General features: G+C 34.5%; 1 protein-coding gene across 1 annotated transcript in view; it reads right to left on the reverse strand.

The window, feature by feature from the left end:
* The window catches only part of LOC138314938 (kinesin-like protein unc-104), a 66,531-nt gene that overhangs the window by 31,157 nt on the left and 20,250 nt on the right, over window positions 1-15,124 (reverse strand). Inside the window, 17 exon segments of the mRNA XM_069255591.1 lie at window positions 241-323; window positions 623-804; window positions 1,454-1,535; window positions 1,830-1,883; window positions 2,068-2,208; window positions 2,414-2,505; window positions 3,077-3,129; window positions 3,131-3,160; window positions 3,420-3,495; window positions 3,722-3,911; window positions 4,183-4,322; window positions 4,731-4,809; window positions 5,555-5,633; window positions 6,677-6,700; window positions 7,042-7,185; window positions 7,412-7,523; window positions 8,343-8,521. Coding sequence (XP_069111692.1) covers window positions 241-323; window positions 623-804; window positions 1,454-1,535; window positions 1,830-1,883; window positions 2,068-2,208; window positions 2,414-2,505; window positions 3,077-3,129; window positions 3,131-3,160; window positions 3,420-3,495; window positions 3,722-3,911; window positions 4,183-4,322; window positions 4,731-4,809; window positions 5,555-5,633; window positions 6,677-6,700; window positions 7,042-7,185; window positions 7,412-7,523; window positions 8,343-8,521 — 1,740 coding nt within the window.

Consider the following 15,124-nt stretch of genomic DNA (forward strand, 5'->3'; position numbering starts at 1 on the left):
TTCACATTCTCGAAATGATTTATTTATGAATATATTTCACATCTACTATAGGCCTTTAGGCTTTTGTTTGTAGCATGAAATTGACAAAATCAGAATGCACTTGTTAAATATTTCATGTATCTGAACAGCATGAGACAGGGCGGGACGGGAGGAGACATGGTTAACAGTATATGATCTCCATATCATATTGCACTTTTTGTACTGGAAAATGTCGAGCTGTGAAACAATCTCATATCGTACCCGTAAAGACGTAAACTGATGGTACTTCCACTTCCTGAAGGCCCAGGATGCCAGCTCTCTTTCTCTTTCTGTCCAAGTGCATTCTGAAAGAAATTTAAGATTGAATGAAAACTATACATATAGACAATGTGTAAAATATCATACAAACAGCTATGGACATTAAAGTATATGGAATTATTTCGTAAGAAGAGGCCAGATTTCAAGATATTTTAGACTGATGATGAGTAACTTCACTGGAGGGTTGGTGATAGAATATCAATCATCTTAATGACTCAAACAATTTATGTATAAAGGCTGACTGTAAATGTCTCCACCTCTAAGTGATTGCCACTTACACGGGTAACACTAGATTTTTTGTACATATATGTTAAGAGTTACCTACCCTGAATTTCCACTTCCTCTGAGAGTAAATCTTCTACATTAGCGTAGCTAGATATCATGGAATGTCGTTCCACTTGTTCTTGTAGAGACTGGATACGGATCTCATAATCCTTCCTCTGCTGCTCAAACAACTGATCTGCCTCTTCTTTCTCCTTTTTATACTGCTCTTCTAGAACACATAACCTAAAACACAGAGAGAAATCATCTCATAGACACAATCATTGAGAGAGTGATACAAAGGAAGTAACTCCGGTAGATCAATTGAGAAAATCATTGAACACACATTTTGATAGAAATCATCTCATAGACACAATCACTGACGAGTGAAGGGATATTATTCTGGTGACAATCACTGACGGAGTGAAACAAAGGGAAGTTACTCTGGTGACAATCACTGACAGAGTGAAACAAAGGGAAGTTACTCTGGTGACAATCACTGGAGAGTGAAACAAAGGGAAGTAACTCCTGTAGATCAAAATGAGAAAATCATTGAACACACATTTTGATAGAATGTAGCTGTCAGAGGGTTGAAATCTTGATCATTCCATCATAAAGTTATATAAATCAAATTCATCATTTTCATCATAAAGTTATATAAATCAAATTCATCATTTTATCATAAAGTTATATAAATCAAATTCATCATTCTATCATAAAGTTATAAATCAAATTCATCATTCTATCATAAATTTATAAATCAAATTCATCATTCTATCATAAAGTTATATAAACCAAAATCAATTTATTTTAAAACACAAGAATAACAAATCTCTCAAATATTACCATAAATCATGCAAAATTCACATTTCTATTTTGAGATTATTTATCCTACCTCTGTTCCATCTCCGTCCTCAGATCTATGCCTTGTTTCTCTAACAGCTCCAGCTGGGCAAACGTCCAGTCAACTGGTTCAGCTGTAATTCAGAAACATTTTACATCAAATACAGTATATGTCACAGTAATATGTATTATATTCTATACAGTATTTCATGACAGTTTTGATAAAAACATAAAATATTCTTTAATTTCTTTGAAAAATTCTTGTTAGTGTACAAATTCACGAAATATCTCTTTTATATGAGCATTTTAAGAAGAAAAATATGTTGTTGGGTCATCAAAACATCTTTTAGTCAAATACCTTCAATTATGAAAAACATTAATCTCATTTCCTTGCGTAAAAACTACCAAATTGATAAATATATACTTACTACTTGGATTTTCTGCAGGATTATCCTCTAGTAGATAGGCTCTACTTCTCCTTGCTGTAGGACAAGACAAGCATTTAGGTTTAGTTGTCTACTTATGTTATTGTTCTAATTAAAAAACGTAAGGATCATGTTCTATAAATATGCCTTTAATAGCAACTAAGAGCAACTGAAGTTACTGATAGATCACAGAGCATTATGATAACATATCCCCAATATATTAATAAGACAGCAAGCTCACCTTGAATGGGATGATTAAATCTGAACACGTGATGTTTTCCCAGAATGACGCGAGCTCCAGTCTTTAGTTCCGTTGGCTCGGTAATCTGGCGACCATTGACGTAGCACATCGCTTCTGCTAATGGAGTTAGCGTGACTTTTTCTGAAGGAGTAGAAAATGTAAAATAATTAGCATTTGATGACATTGATAAACAAAAAAATAAATTTATTTCAGAAACTGATATTTGTTTCATGGTTTGCTTCGCTTTGATGTCCATTCCAAATATCAAAACCTTACTCAACTCTATCCCTCATTAAAACCACCAGAAATAGTTGAATTCCTAGTTACATGAACTCTAGACCCTTACCATCCTCACAGGAGAAGAAGCAGTGCTCCTCCAGTATATGAGACCCACTCAGTTGAATGTCATGTTGTTTAGCTGATTTTCCGTGGCCCACCCTAAAATACAAAATGATTATCCATAAAACACAGCATGGTTATCATTAAAACACAACATGATTTCATCTATTTTAAATCTTTTCTAGAAATATTATCATGATCTTAATTCATTGACCGTATTTTCCGGAGTATAAGTCGCTACTTTTTCCCTAAAAAATCTGGAGTGTGACTTACACACCAGTGTGACTTATCCATGGACAAAAACCAAATTCTGACAATGTTTTAGTATGATTATGTCATGATTCTTATACAGAAATTGTAAGTTTTACTTGCCAGTATATAGTCAGAGAGTACTTTTGTCTAGATATGTTTCATCTATCTCTTTATAAACTGGAGGCCTCTAATACATTATAGAAATATACCTTTGCATATATTTTCAGTTTAAAATTAACATAAATCTGAATTGGCAATTAAATTTGCAGTATATTTTTTTTTATTTCGATAATGACTTCTCTGTGCTCTTTTGAATCTCCATCACTACATGTGATAAATGTGACAAATCAATGGCATCTCTAACGATGGAACAACAGAGTGTATTTAACTATTTTCAAATGAAGTATAAAATACTTACATGGTGTTTGAGCCTGCCTTGATGTAGTAGATCAAACATTCTGACATCAACGGGGTCTTCATTCAGGTTCACCAAGTGAGGAGACTGTTGTACATAAAGTATCAAAGTCATCAAGGTGAAGGTCAATTAGAGTTTTACACATAGTATCAAAGTCATCAAGGTGAAGGTCAATTAGAGTTTTACACATAGTATCAAAGTCATCAAGGTTAGGGTCAATTAGAGTTTGAGTAAATGTAATGTTCTATATACCCTTACAGCCTAATATCTCAAATATTTTCTTATGTTTTCTGACATTGGGTAAAATAGCTTTATTTATAACATTTACAGGTGAAATGATTTTTACCTTTTTAGGAGAAAACACTCCAATAGTCCCGCCGTCTTCCCGAAGTGCCACGCCCATTTCTGCCAGGACAGCTTCTCTGTTACAAATAAACCAAAAATATAAAAAGATATAAAATGGCAATGGTTGATACTTTTTCATTTTAAGATCATCATGCATAGAAACTTTGCTTTATATCTCATTCTGAATGGTCTTTCAAATACCTATTTATTGAATATTTATTTTTACAAGAAAGCTAGCCCTCCTCAAAACTCTCATTGTCTCCCTTGAGATACCTTTTATTCTAAGAATTACAGAAGGTTTACCTTTCCTTTCGAATTGTCTCAGTTTTTCTGAGTTTCTCCTCCCACGACTCGTTCAGCTCTGCGATTAATTTCTCTGACATTTGTAGTCTCTCAATGGCGTCCTCACCTCCTTCTATAGAAACAGAATTCTTCCTTGACCTTGACCCGGGTCCTTGTGGAATCTTGGGGGCCACAGGTAAACCATGAAGTCCTGAAGAAAGGTTAAAACAAAGGTTATTTACAATTAAAAGTTATGTATATAGAGTTGTCTCCCCTAATTTAACAAATAATTTTTTTTTTTTTTTTTTAAAGTAGTAGAGTTTTGCACACATGATTAAAATATGTATGGTATACAAAGTAAAATTATTACCTAGCTATCTTACAAAATGATTCCTTATACATGTACATGTATTCAATATTTTAATAACTAATCTTGGAAACAAAAAATGAATAATATATTAAATATATGATAAAAATATTACCTGCTCCAAGTTCTATCCCTTCATGTACGAGGATATCCCGTAGTTTGGCCACCTCTTCCTTGAGTTCCCGGATAATTCTGGCGTTGGGATCCTCGTTGACCACAGCCTTGCATACAATCTGTTTAGCTCGGTCAGCGTATCTGTAACCAAACAAAAGATGATCATTTTAAATGTTAACCTCCTTATCTCAAACTCTGTGATCTTAATAATCAAATCACTCATCGCTTTGACAACAGTGAATTTGGTCAAATTGGTTCTAAAATTTGGTCTTACATGAGCTGGATATGACAGTATACCATATCATCTAGACTGAATATGACATTAACAAATTATTACAAGAACATCCACAACAACCAGTTATTATTAACATATCTTGAATTTGTGTAAGATGCTAAACTTACACTGTGTCTATATAGTCTGATATAACTCATTAAAATTACCCCTTAAATTTCATAATGGACTGTTCTACCCCTAGAATTAGAAGAGTCCAAATGTGTGTTAAGGGGTAAACACTGAACATCATGATAAAGCAAGAAATACTGATTTACCTCAGAGTACTGAGAGTTTCGTCGTAGTTGATGTCGGCTGGACTAAGAGCAGCCACCATGGCGGTCTTGGAGTTCCCTCCTGTCAATCATTACAACTTACAGGTAAGGAAGAAGTGGATTAAGACAATCATTGTAAATGTAGTATATTTCTAATAATATCATACAAATAATTACCATTTTTAAGGTTATTTACTTTGCTTAAATTGTGTGGCTAAATCACAACAATTTTGTCTTACCAAAATTACTTTGTTATGACAAGAAGTATTAATCCCTATTTTATATGATAGCTATTTAAGATTAACACTGCATTTTGTAGTGGTAAGATTCAAAACTGTTGGGTGTTTTATCACTTTTAGTATGAAATGCTTAAAGTGAATAGTCAGGCAAAGAAAACTAGTCTAAATGCGTTCATTGGCCTTCCAAAAGTTCTCACATATTAATACGAGAGTCAATTGCAAGGTCAGCTTACGTTTCCAAGTTTTGACCATTGTAATAAAGAAAAGTTGAAAGCATTGAAAGCGAGGCTGCGTGGAAATGTAACCACGGCACGGACATAGTCAGCCGGGAGGACGTTTTAGGATTCCTATACTTTGAATTAATTTCTTCGTACGCAGACAGATTTTGACGAGAGTTTATTTTTCTATTCCATAAGAAGTTAAACTGGATACATTCACACCATGTTAACGGACTTTCGCCATCCTTGCCCGACCTTGCCCGACTGTTCACTTTAAGGAATTACTAGAAAACAAGATTATTCTAAGCTTCTCTCAATCAGCGACAAACTTGCACTTAATGACATAAACAAGGACGGAAAGAAAGCTTACCCAGGTTTTCTCGGAGAAGCCAAGTCAGAACAGAATCTCTGTATGGAATAAAATTCTCCTTCTTCTTTTTCTTATTTGACTGCAAATAAAACCAAAATACTATTGAAATATACAATATGTAAAAAATGTAGAACTGAACATTTTCTCAGACTGATGGTCACCTTGTTTTAATTCGGATAAAAATCTTTAGGTTATTAAAATTCAATACTGGTATAAATACGCTGTTAAATACCATGTTACAATTTAGTATAACAGAGAAGACTGAATGGGATGTGTCAGAATGAACATTTTTTACACTACAAATACTATAAGCTCTCGATCATGTTGTGAAAGGGATGTACAGTTAGAATGAATATGAGATGGAGGGGTGGAAGATGTTTTCTTTATCATTGATAATTCTTTCACAGCTGTAGGTAAATACTGGTAACTTCAATGATATCACAGCCAAATTCTATTCACTCCAGTTAATACCATGATGCAAACTTAATAAATGAAAAGACATGCTAAGAGGCAATACTGAATAATAATTTTTATGTGGTAATGAATATAAGCTAATCAAAAATGGCAAATTAAGTTAATTGATGTTATCTTCATCAAATCAAATTTACGACAAATAGAAATCTTTGTAGCAACTACATGTCCAATTAAAAGGATTGAGGTAAAATTATCCATAAAATTCACCATATTTCACCTGAATCTGATATATCATAATCTATAGATATGTTTTTTGGGAGAAAAATTCATTTTATAATTCAGTATTTCAAATCATATTTGACATATGTATACATGCATAACACACTAAGTTTTATATTTATTGATAATACCTGATGGTACATAATGTATAAAACGAACAAAAAATACAAATACATCTTGTGATACATGGAATGCTCTAGTTTTGTTTGCTTATAATGATGGAAACAAAAGGATGACACAGAAAAAAATTAGCAGTCAGTGGTCATTTAACAAAACAGAGGAAATAACAAATCATGGCAAACATTCATAATCATAACACAAAGGGGAGATAATCACAAAATGTAGGGGAGATAATCAATGAACACAAGGGAGACAATCACAACACACAGGGGAGTTAATCATAATTTTATACTTCAATCATACACTTACTTTCCCAGTCGACTCTAGAGCGCTCTAAATTATCGAGGCAAGACAGAAAAAGTTGAAACAATTCTAACAGAGACAGTAGATAGTAAGAAAATCCTGAACTTTTGAATAAGATTAATTCTTTGATGAAATATAAGCGATAATGATAAAGCTACCTATAACATATTGTTATTTTCACATTGTACTCTTTCAATTGAAACATGTATTTAAATCCTAATAAAGTAGGAATCAATATAAGTGGATAGTACAGGAAACCAAACAACTATATGAAAATTTTGGATACATTGTGATAACTAGTATTTTCCTTTTACTACACGTCCATCTTGCCTCTACTTTCAGGAGTTTTATCCTCCATTAATTGAACTTACACATTCAGCAAGGGCCGAGATGACCTTGCCGAGGGTAGTTAGAGATTTGTTGATATTGGCTCCTTCCTTTAGACGTGTTCCTTTCGCTCCAGTCGAGTCAGCTCGCTCACTACCTGCCAAGTCTACCAAGCTGATCTTACTGACCTAAACATAATACAATATCTATGTTATGAACATTGCTTATTTAGAGTAATACCAAACCATCACCCATTATAATATTCACAATCACAGAAATTCACAATCTATGTAACCTACAATTTACTATTAGTATTTGAAGTTTAGTTATAAATTTTGTAAATGACGAACTTCCATTACTAGGTATATGTTAAACTTTCTATCATATTTCTCTGAGATATTCTGGATTTTCTACCTTTTCTCCTGTCATTTTTGTGGCCAAGTCCTTCTTTCTCTGTGTGAAGATAATTGTGAACACAGCATGGGATCGACTACTTGTCTCATTCATATTGGTGGCAGCCACAGTTCTGAAAGGCAGAATGACATCAACATTGACTGTGAAAAAAACACATAAAGAAACTTTTTTTTTTACTCCTAAATTACTCTGCTTTATGTCCGTCAGTGAGTGACCTTGTCTCCCCTTTCTTTCCCCTTTTGTTATCCTTTTTTACCCCAATTGTTTCCCCAGCTTCCTTCACTCAATTACCTGGATTTGTACCTTATAATTGAACCCCCCTAATTACCTTCCCATGTTTCCCATTTAGACCCCCTAATTACATGCCCTTTTTTCCCCCTTTTGACCCCCATAATTACCTGTCCTTTTTTCCACTTTTTACCCCCTCCCCCCTAATTACATGCCCTTGTTTCCCCCTTTTGACCCCCATAATTATCTGTCCTTTTTTCACTTTTTAACCCCTCCCCCCTAATTACTTACTCTTGTTTTCCATTTTGCCCTTTAACCTGCCCCTTTAACCCCTCCCCTTGCCATTTACTGCCCTTGTTTGCCCTTTTGACCCAATAATTACTCTTGTTTCCACTTTTTAACCCCCCCCCTTCCCCCCATAATTACCTGTTCCACTTTTAACCCCTCCCCCTAATACCTGTTTCCCATTTTGACCCCAATAATTACCTGCCCTTGTTTCCCATTTTGACCCCAATAATTACCTGCCCATGTTTCCCATTTTGACCCCAATAATTACCTGCCCTTGTTTCCCTTTTGACCCCAATAATATTACCTGGCTTTGTTCCCACTTTTTAACCCCCCCTTCCCCCTAATTACCTGCCCATGTTTCCCATTTAGACCCCCTAATTACCTGCCCTTGTTTGCCCTTTTGACCCCTAATTACCTGGCTTTGTTTCCCTCATCTATAAGGTTACTGATATCCTGGAAGGACTGGACTGCAAGTTTGGAGAGATCCTCCACATAGGGGCCAAGAAGGGGATGTTCTCGTACCCTCAATGTGTTCTTATTTCCTGGGTTCAAAAGGTCACGTACACGCTCACAGTAGATCTCCATATAGCTCACCTGAAAGCACAGTAATTTATAAATTGTAATTTTTAGAACTTAATGGTAGGTCATTATTGTTTGTATAGGTTTTGGGTGTTTGTTTGACGATACCATGCACTTGTACAATTGAAGGTGACATCAATTTTAAGGCAGCCTCAGAGATGTGGCAAACATCTTTATTCTAAACTCCAAAACATTGCTTCTCCCTGGTAGTGTCTGGAGTGGTAATTACAATGTAGAGGGACGTACCTTAACAGGATTGAGACTTCACAAATCAATCTTTGAAGTACTAAAAATATTTTTTTTAATCATACTGTACTGTTCTATTCCAAGAACCGATTAATCAACAGATCTTTCAGACTACAAACAATGTGAAATCTACTCATCTAATTGAGAGACGAAAGGTCTTTAGTTAATTGTCAATTCATAATTTTACAGGAAGAATATTTCTTTAAGAGGGAAAAAAAACCTTTATCTTAAAGGTATATTTTGTATTTAATTACAGAATAGCAGTTAATTTATAAACAAGAGCTTTTACTGTTGTTATTCACTTAAGCAGCAATTACTGGTACAATGTGACATTTTATTTGTGTATTTATTGACAATAAAAAGATTTGTTTGTCAGGGAGCAGCAGGCATATCCTTGTCTGTACCAACTCCCACACATTGGTCTATAGGTAAAATCAATATCAGGCTCTTACCCGACTGTACTGTGCTGCACTGCCTATATATAAGTTTTATGTTCTTTAGCTAGTGTATAAGCCTTTACGTCTCACCAAGACAATACATATTGATGTACCATCATTACTAAAAGTTATAAGATGAGGTTTATTTTTGTTGGGGGGGGGATTTTAAAAAAATTCCAGATATTAAAACAATTTCCCTATGAATTTGATAAGAAATTTTGTTAAGTCAATGCATGCTTTACTTCAGAAATTTCGAACAAAAGAAATTCATTTTTACGTCAAAATATAGATGAAACATTTCTTGGAATCATAAGAGTTTGTACATACTAATTACTACAAATTACAAACTAAATTCAAATTGTTCATTTTGCTCTAATGAAACACTTATGTCTTATGAAATATTGACCAGGGAATTTCAAATAAAATCCATCAATTTTAGGAGTTCAAAGAAAGTTTCATTTCCTGCTTATTATTAATAATCAAATGATGTATAATCTCTATAACTGCATTATATATAATTATCCCATAACATAATAGGTAATTAGTTACAGTGTAATAATATATTTACTAAGGTGATGTTCATGGATTGTCGTTATTGCCCTTTTTATTTATTTGCAGAATTGCTTTCTTCAGAAAAAAAAAAAAAGATTTAATAAAACATAATTAGCTATAACCATGGTAAAAACATATTAAATATCCGTGAAGATTGTGACCTCAAATTACTGAATATAAACTGTCCACAGGGTAACCACTTAGTGATAGACATCTAGCCCATCTTTATAACGTAAGTGATGAAGGTAATCACAGTAAAACAGAGAATTTCTAGTAGGATTACCATGGCAACGGGTCAACAAATCAGACTGTGACGTCAATGAAGAACTTCAAAATTGTTATCTTATAAAACAGGGCTAATCAGAATCACTATAAATCCTATTGTCTCTTTATAAGCTTGATTAAATGGGAGGAATAAAAAGATCAGTCACATTGGAGGATTTGTGTTTGTTTGTTTTTGTTTGTTTGTTTACTTAACGTCCTATTAACAGCTATGGTCAAGAAGTATTCGTGTACCAATGGTATCACTAATCTTACATAATCACGTGTAACAAACTAGTTACTGGATAAAACATTGGCAAATATCCTTATAAGGTCATGTGTGTTATCAATAAATCAGGGGGTGTTAACTCTTCAGAAACACATGGTTCTACACTATTTATAAATCATGATATAAATCTAGATTATATACAAGTTTTGCCTATGTGTGATAAACATTTTGAAGTAGGACTATAATCATAGTTTAATGCTCGGGTCACATTGGTATTTTCTGTTACAGGAGATGTTTCTTAGACATGAATGACCTTTATTTCATACAACAAATGGAAGGGATAGGACGTCCATGGGTAATAGGCCCCCACCATCCCCAATTCATTGAAGGAACATAAAAATAATAAAAGATATTACACACACATATATCAAATACAGGATTACTAATTGCACTTAACTCGAATATTGAGTAAGTAGCATGATAGATGGTAAGCAACAAGACACATTATCCATCTCAGCATGACCATCAAATTCCTTGGAGAAATCAAACGTCTTACTAATCCCAACATGGGATAATAAAGCCTGGACCATTCCTTTAGAAACGATTACTATTCAGAGAGCCTGGACCATTCCTTTAGAAATGATTACTATTCAGAGAGCTAAAAATACATATGTTACTGAACAGAGCAAACAAGTGAAACAGGCAATCCAGTCGACAGTCGTATTGATTGTTCTCGACGAGGACTACCCTCCACCAATCAGGGAACAGGAAATAGTACGCTCACGCACGATTTTCTCTTGTGTTTGTGATTACTAATCTTGGCTGCTTTTAAAGGTCCTTGCATTTGGAAGGAAGTCGTGATCGTCCAAATCATTGTTATTCCGGGTGAAATAAAAGCTTGTAGTAGGTACTATAGAATCAATTAAACTTGCTATACTAGATCTCTCTTAACATTATAGGAATACATAAAACTAAATGCCAAATACATAAACCTGTGTCGTACATGACTAAATTTACACAAAATAAGCTGTTTATAATCAAAATTACAACTTTCGATAAGAGTCGAGAACAAGTTTAGAATTTTCAGCGTTAAATCATGGAATAAATAATATTTCAAAACATGTCTCGAACTTAATTATATATAATATTTCCTTTAATACGAATACTCATTTGTACTTTATTTCTTATTTTTTCACACATGTTTTATTTTTGTCCCATAAACTTTAGATAGCTAAATTTTATTTACAAATTGAATGTACTATACTACAGAAGACATTAGTGCTGATATTAGAGTTTGGACAGAAGAGATAATCCTGGCTCTACAGACACCAGAAATAAGTAACTATAGCCTGATTGATATCCGAGTGTCCAACCGACCAGTTCTAACGCAAGTCTTAATTAATCCAATGATTTCTGTGTCGCTGACAAGAAAATAGATCGGTTCAATCTGATTGGTACAAGCTGAAAAGTTGATTACTGATCCGCTGGTCTCATCCTGGTTTTATGCTGGCCTCAGACTGGCTGTAGCAAAAAGCTCTGGTAAATGTCAGAGGTGACATCAGCTTTTATCTCTGGCAACAGTTATTTTTTAGACGCTCTATTATCATAGGGATTGTGGTTTTTATCTGGCTTTGTCTGCAGGGGGTAAATATCACATGAAAATTGGTGGCGTTTTAACCACAACCATTCGATGCAGGATTGATTTGTTGATTATACTAGGTTTATCAATAGGCCATGGTAGAATGTAATTATTTAGTAATCAAATTTGTCTGCGCTGAAAAAACAAAAGCTACAGTGTACATGAAGCTAAATACCAGATATTTCACTAAACTTCAAAAATACCTGCTGTATCTGTAATAGGTGATCATAGATATATGAGAAAAGCATATCAACTTGTTAAAATAAAATTGCTGGTCAATGAAGGTTCTTTAATGTTTATGATTGTTTCAAATTCCTGTGTTGTTTATGATTGTGACAAATTCCTGTGTTGTTTATGATTGTTTCAAATTCCTGTGTGGTTTATGATTGTGACAAATTCCTGTGTTGTTTATGATTGTTACAAATTCCTGTGTTGTTTATGACTGTTACAAATTCCTGTGTTGTTTATGACTGTTACAAATTCCTGTGTTGTTTATGACTGTTTCAAATTCCTGTGTTGTTTATGTCTGTTACAAATTATCTGTGTTGTTTATGACTGTTACAAATTCCTGTGTTGTTTATGACTGTTACAAATTCCTGTGTTGTTTATGACTGTGACAAATTCCTGTGTTGTTTATGTCTGTTACAAATTCCTGTGTTGTTTATGACTGTTACAAATTCCTGTGTTGTTTATGTCTGTTACAAATTCCTGTGTTGTTTATGACAAATTCCTGTGTTGTTTATTACTGTGACAAATTCCTGTGTTGTTTATGACTGTTACAAATTCCTGTGTTGTTTATGACTGTTACAAATTCCTGTGTTGTTTATGACTGTTACAAATTCCTGTGTTGTTTATGACAAATTCCTGTGTTGTTTATGACTGTTACAAATTCCTGTGTTGTTAATGACTGTTACAAATTCCTGTGTTGTTTATGACTGTTACAAATTCCTGTGTTGTTTATGACTGTAACAAATTCCTGTGTTGTTTATGTCTGTTACAAATTCCTGTGTTGTTTATGACAAATTCCTGTGTTGTTTATGACTGTTACAAATTCCTGTGTTGTTTATGACTGTGACAAATTCCTGTGTTGTTTATGACTGTTACAAATTCCTGTGTTGTTTATGACTGTGACAAATTCCTGTGTTGTTTATGACAAATTCCTGTGTTGTTTATGACAAATTCCTGTGTTGTTTATGACAAATTCCTGTGTTATTTATGACTGTAACAAATTCCTGTTTGGTTTAAGATCAGCTGTCATTTTTCTAAGATAAGGAGCTGTTGACCATTCAGTTTAATGTATCTGGACATTCCATCAGTCTGTTGATAGTCAACTATGGCTATTGATCCAGCAATTTTATACGTTTGTAACCGATTCCTGACCCCTCACACACAGGGATAATAAAGTTTCCAGCTGACTGATACAGTGTGAATCTTCAGGATTAATAATTAATCCTAATGTATTTGTCTTCTCAAGCTGCGCCCACACAACGGCATTGTAAGACAAATACCATCACTGCTCATCTCTCCTGTCACTAAATGGCTTCTGAGGCAACACTATGCTGGTCCAGTAGATGGCTTCTGAGACAATATTATGCAGGTCAAGTAGATGGCTTCTGAGACAATAATACGCTGGTCCAGTAGATGGCTTCTGAGAAAATAATACGATGGTCCAGTAGATGGCTTCTGCGAAAATATTACGATGGTCCAGTAGGTGGAATCTGAGACAATATTACGATGGTCCAGTAGGTGGCTTCTGAGACAATATTACGATGGTCCAGTAGGTGGCTTCTGAGACAATATTACGATGGTCCAGTAGGTGGCTTCTGAGACAATATTACGATGGTCCATTAGGTGGAATCTGAGACAATATTACGAAGGTCCATTAGGTGGAATCTGAGACAATATTACCATGGTCCAGTAGGTGGCTTCTGAGACAATATTACAATGGTCTATTATAGATGGTTTCTGAGACAATATTACGATGGTCCAGTAGGTGGAATCTGAGACAATATTACCATGGTCCAGTAGGTGGCTTCTGAAACAATATTACGATGGTCTATTATAGATGGCTTCTGAGACAATATTATGATGGTCCAGTAGGTGGCTTCTGAGACAATATTACGATGGTCCAGTAGGTGGCTTCTGAGACAATATTATGATGGTCCAGTAGGTGGCTTCTGAGACAATATTACGATGGTCCAGTAGTGGGCTTTAATGAGGCACCAAAACAAGGTTTCAGGCGTGAAAGCTGGGCCACATTGTTGAAACTTATGGATGATCTCGCTTTGCATACTCAACTCATGGATGAAACAGATCAGCTCATTGCTCAAGTTTTTAGAAATACAACTTGTCAGGAAAGTCTAATTATACATTATATCAGAGATTCCAATCTCTGATTTTAGGAACCATTATTGCCACAAACAACAGCTATACAATTTTTATAGGCTGAAGACTTGTCAACAGACCATAGCTGCTAGATTATCTCCCCCTAATTAAAGTTTTCATAATAAAGCATCTACACTGAAAGTATATATATAATACTGGGGTAGACTACCTCTGGTAATTAATATTAGAGAGACTAGCTGCAAGTTTTACCAGTGGCCTGTCTAGTAGCCTATCAGCAGTTTGAGCCCATTATAAATTAGTAATTAGAGAAATTTTGACACGACAATGTTTGTAATTTCATAGAATCAATACCACACCGACAATTCCCCAAGTGGTACGCCAGCTTTTAATGGAGAGGTCGCTGAATCACTGGAATAATGACTAACTGTAATCTCATTGATCTGTGATGTTGTGATGGGACAGGACCGAGCTGAATCTCTCAGTTATATTGTATAGTGTCTTAACTGAGGGCTGAAACTCTCAGTTTTATTGTATAGTGTCTTAACTGAGGGCTGAAACTCTCATTTATATTGTACAGTGTCTTAACTGAGGGCTGAAACTCTCATTTATATTGTACAGTGTCTTAACTGAGGGCTGAAACTCTCCGTTATATTGTACAGTGTCTTAACTGAGGGCTGAAACTCTCCGTTATATTGAACAGTGTCTTAACTGAGGGCTGAAAATCTCAATTATATTGTACAGTGTCTTAACTGAGGGCTGAAACTCTCAGTTATATTGTACAGTGTCTTAACTGAGGGCTGAAACTCTCAGTTATATTGTACATGTCTTAACTGTGGGCTGAAAGTCTCCGTTATATTGTACAGTGTCTTAACTGAGGGCTGAAACTCTCAGTTATATTGTACAGTGTC

The sequence above is a fragment of the Argopecten irradians genome, chromosome 1, assembly GCF_041381155.1.
Source record: "Argopecten irradians isolate NY chromosome 1, Ai_NY, whole genome shotgun sequence".
NCBI classification, from domain to species: domain Eukaryota; kingdom Metazoa; phylum Mollusca; class Bivalvia; order Pectinida; family Pectinidae; genus Argopecten; species Argopecten irradians.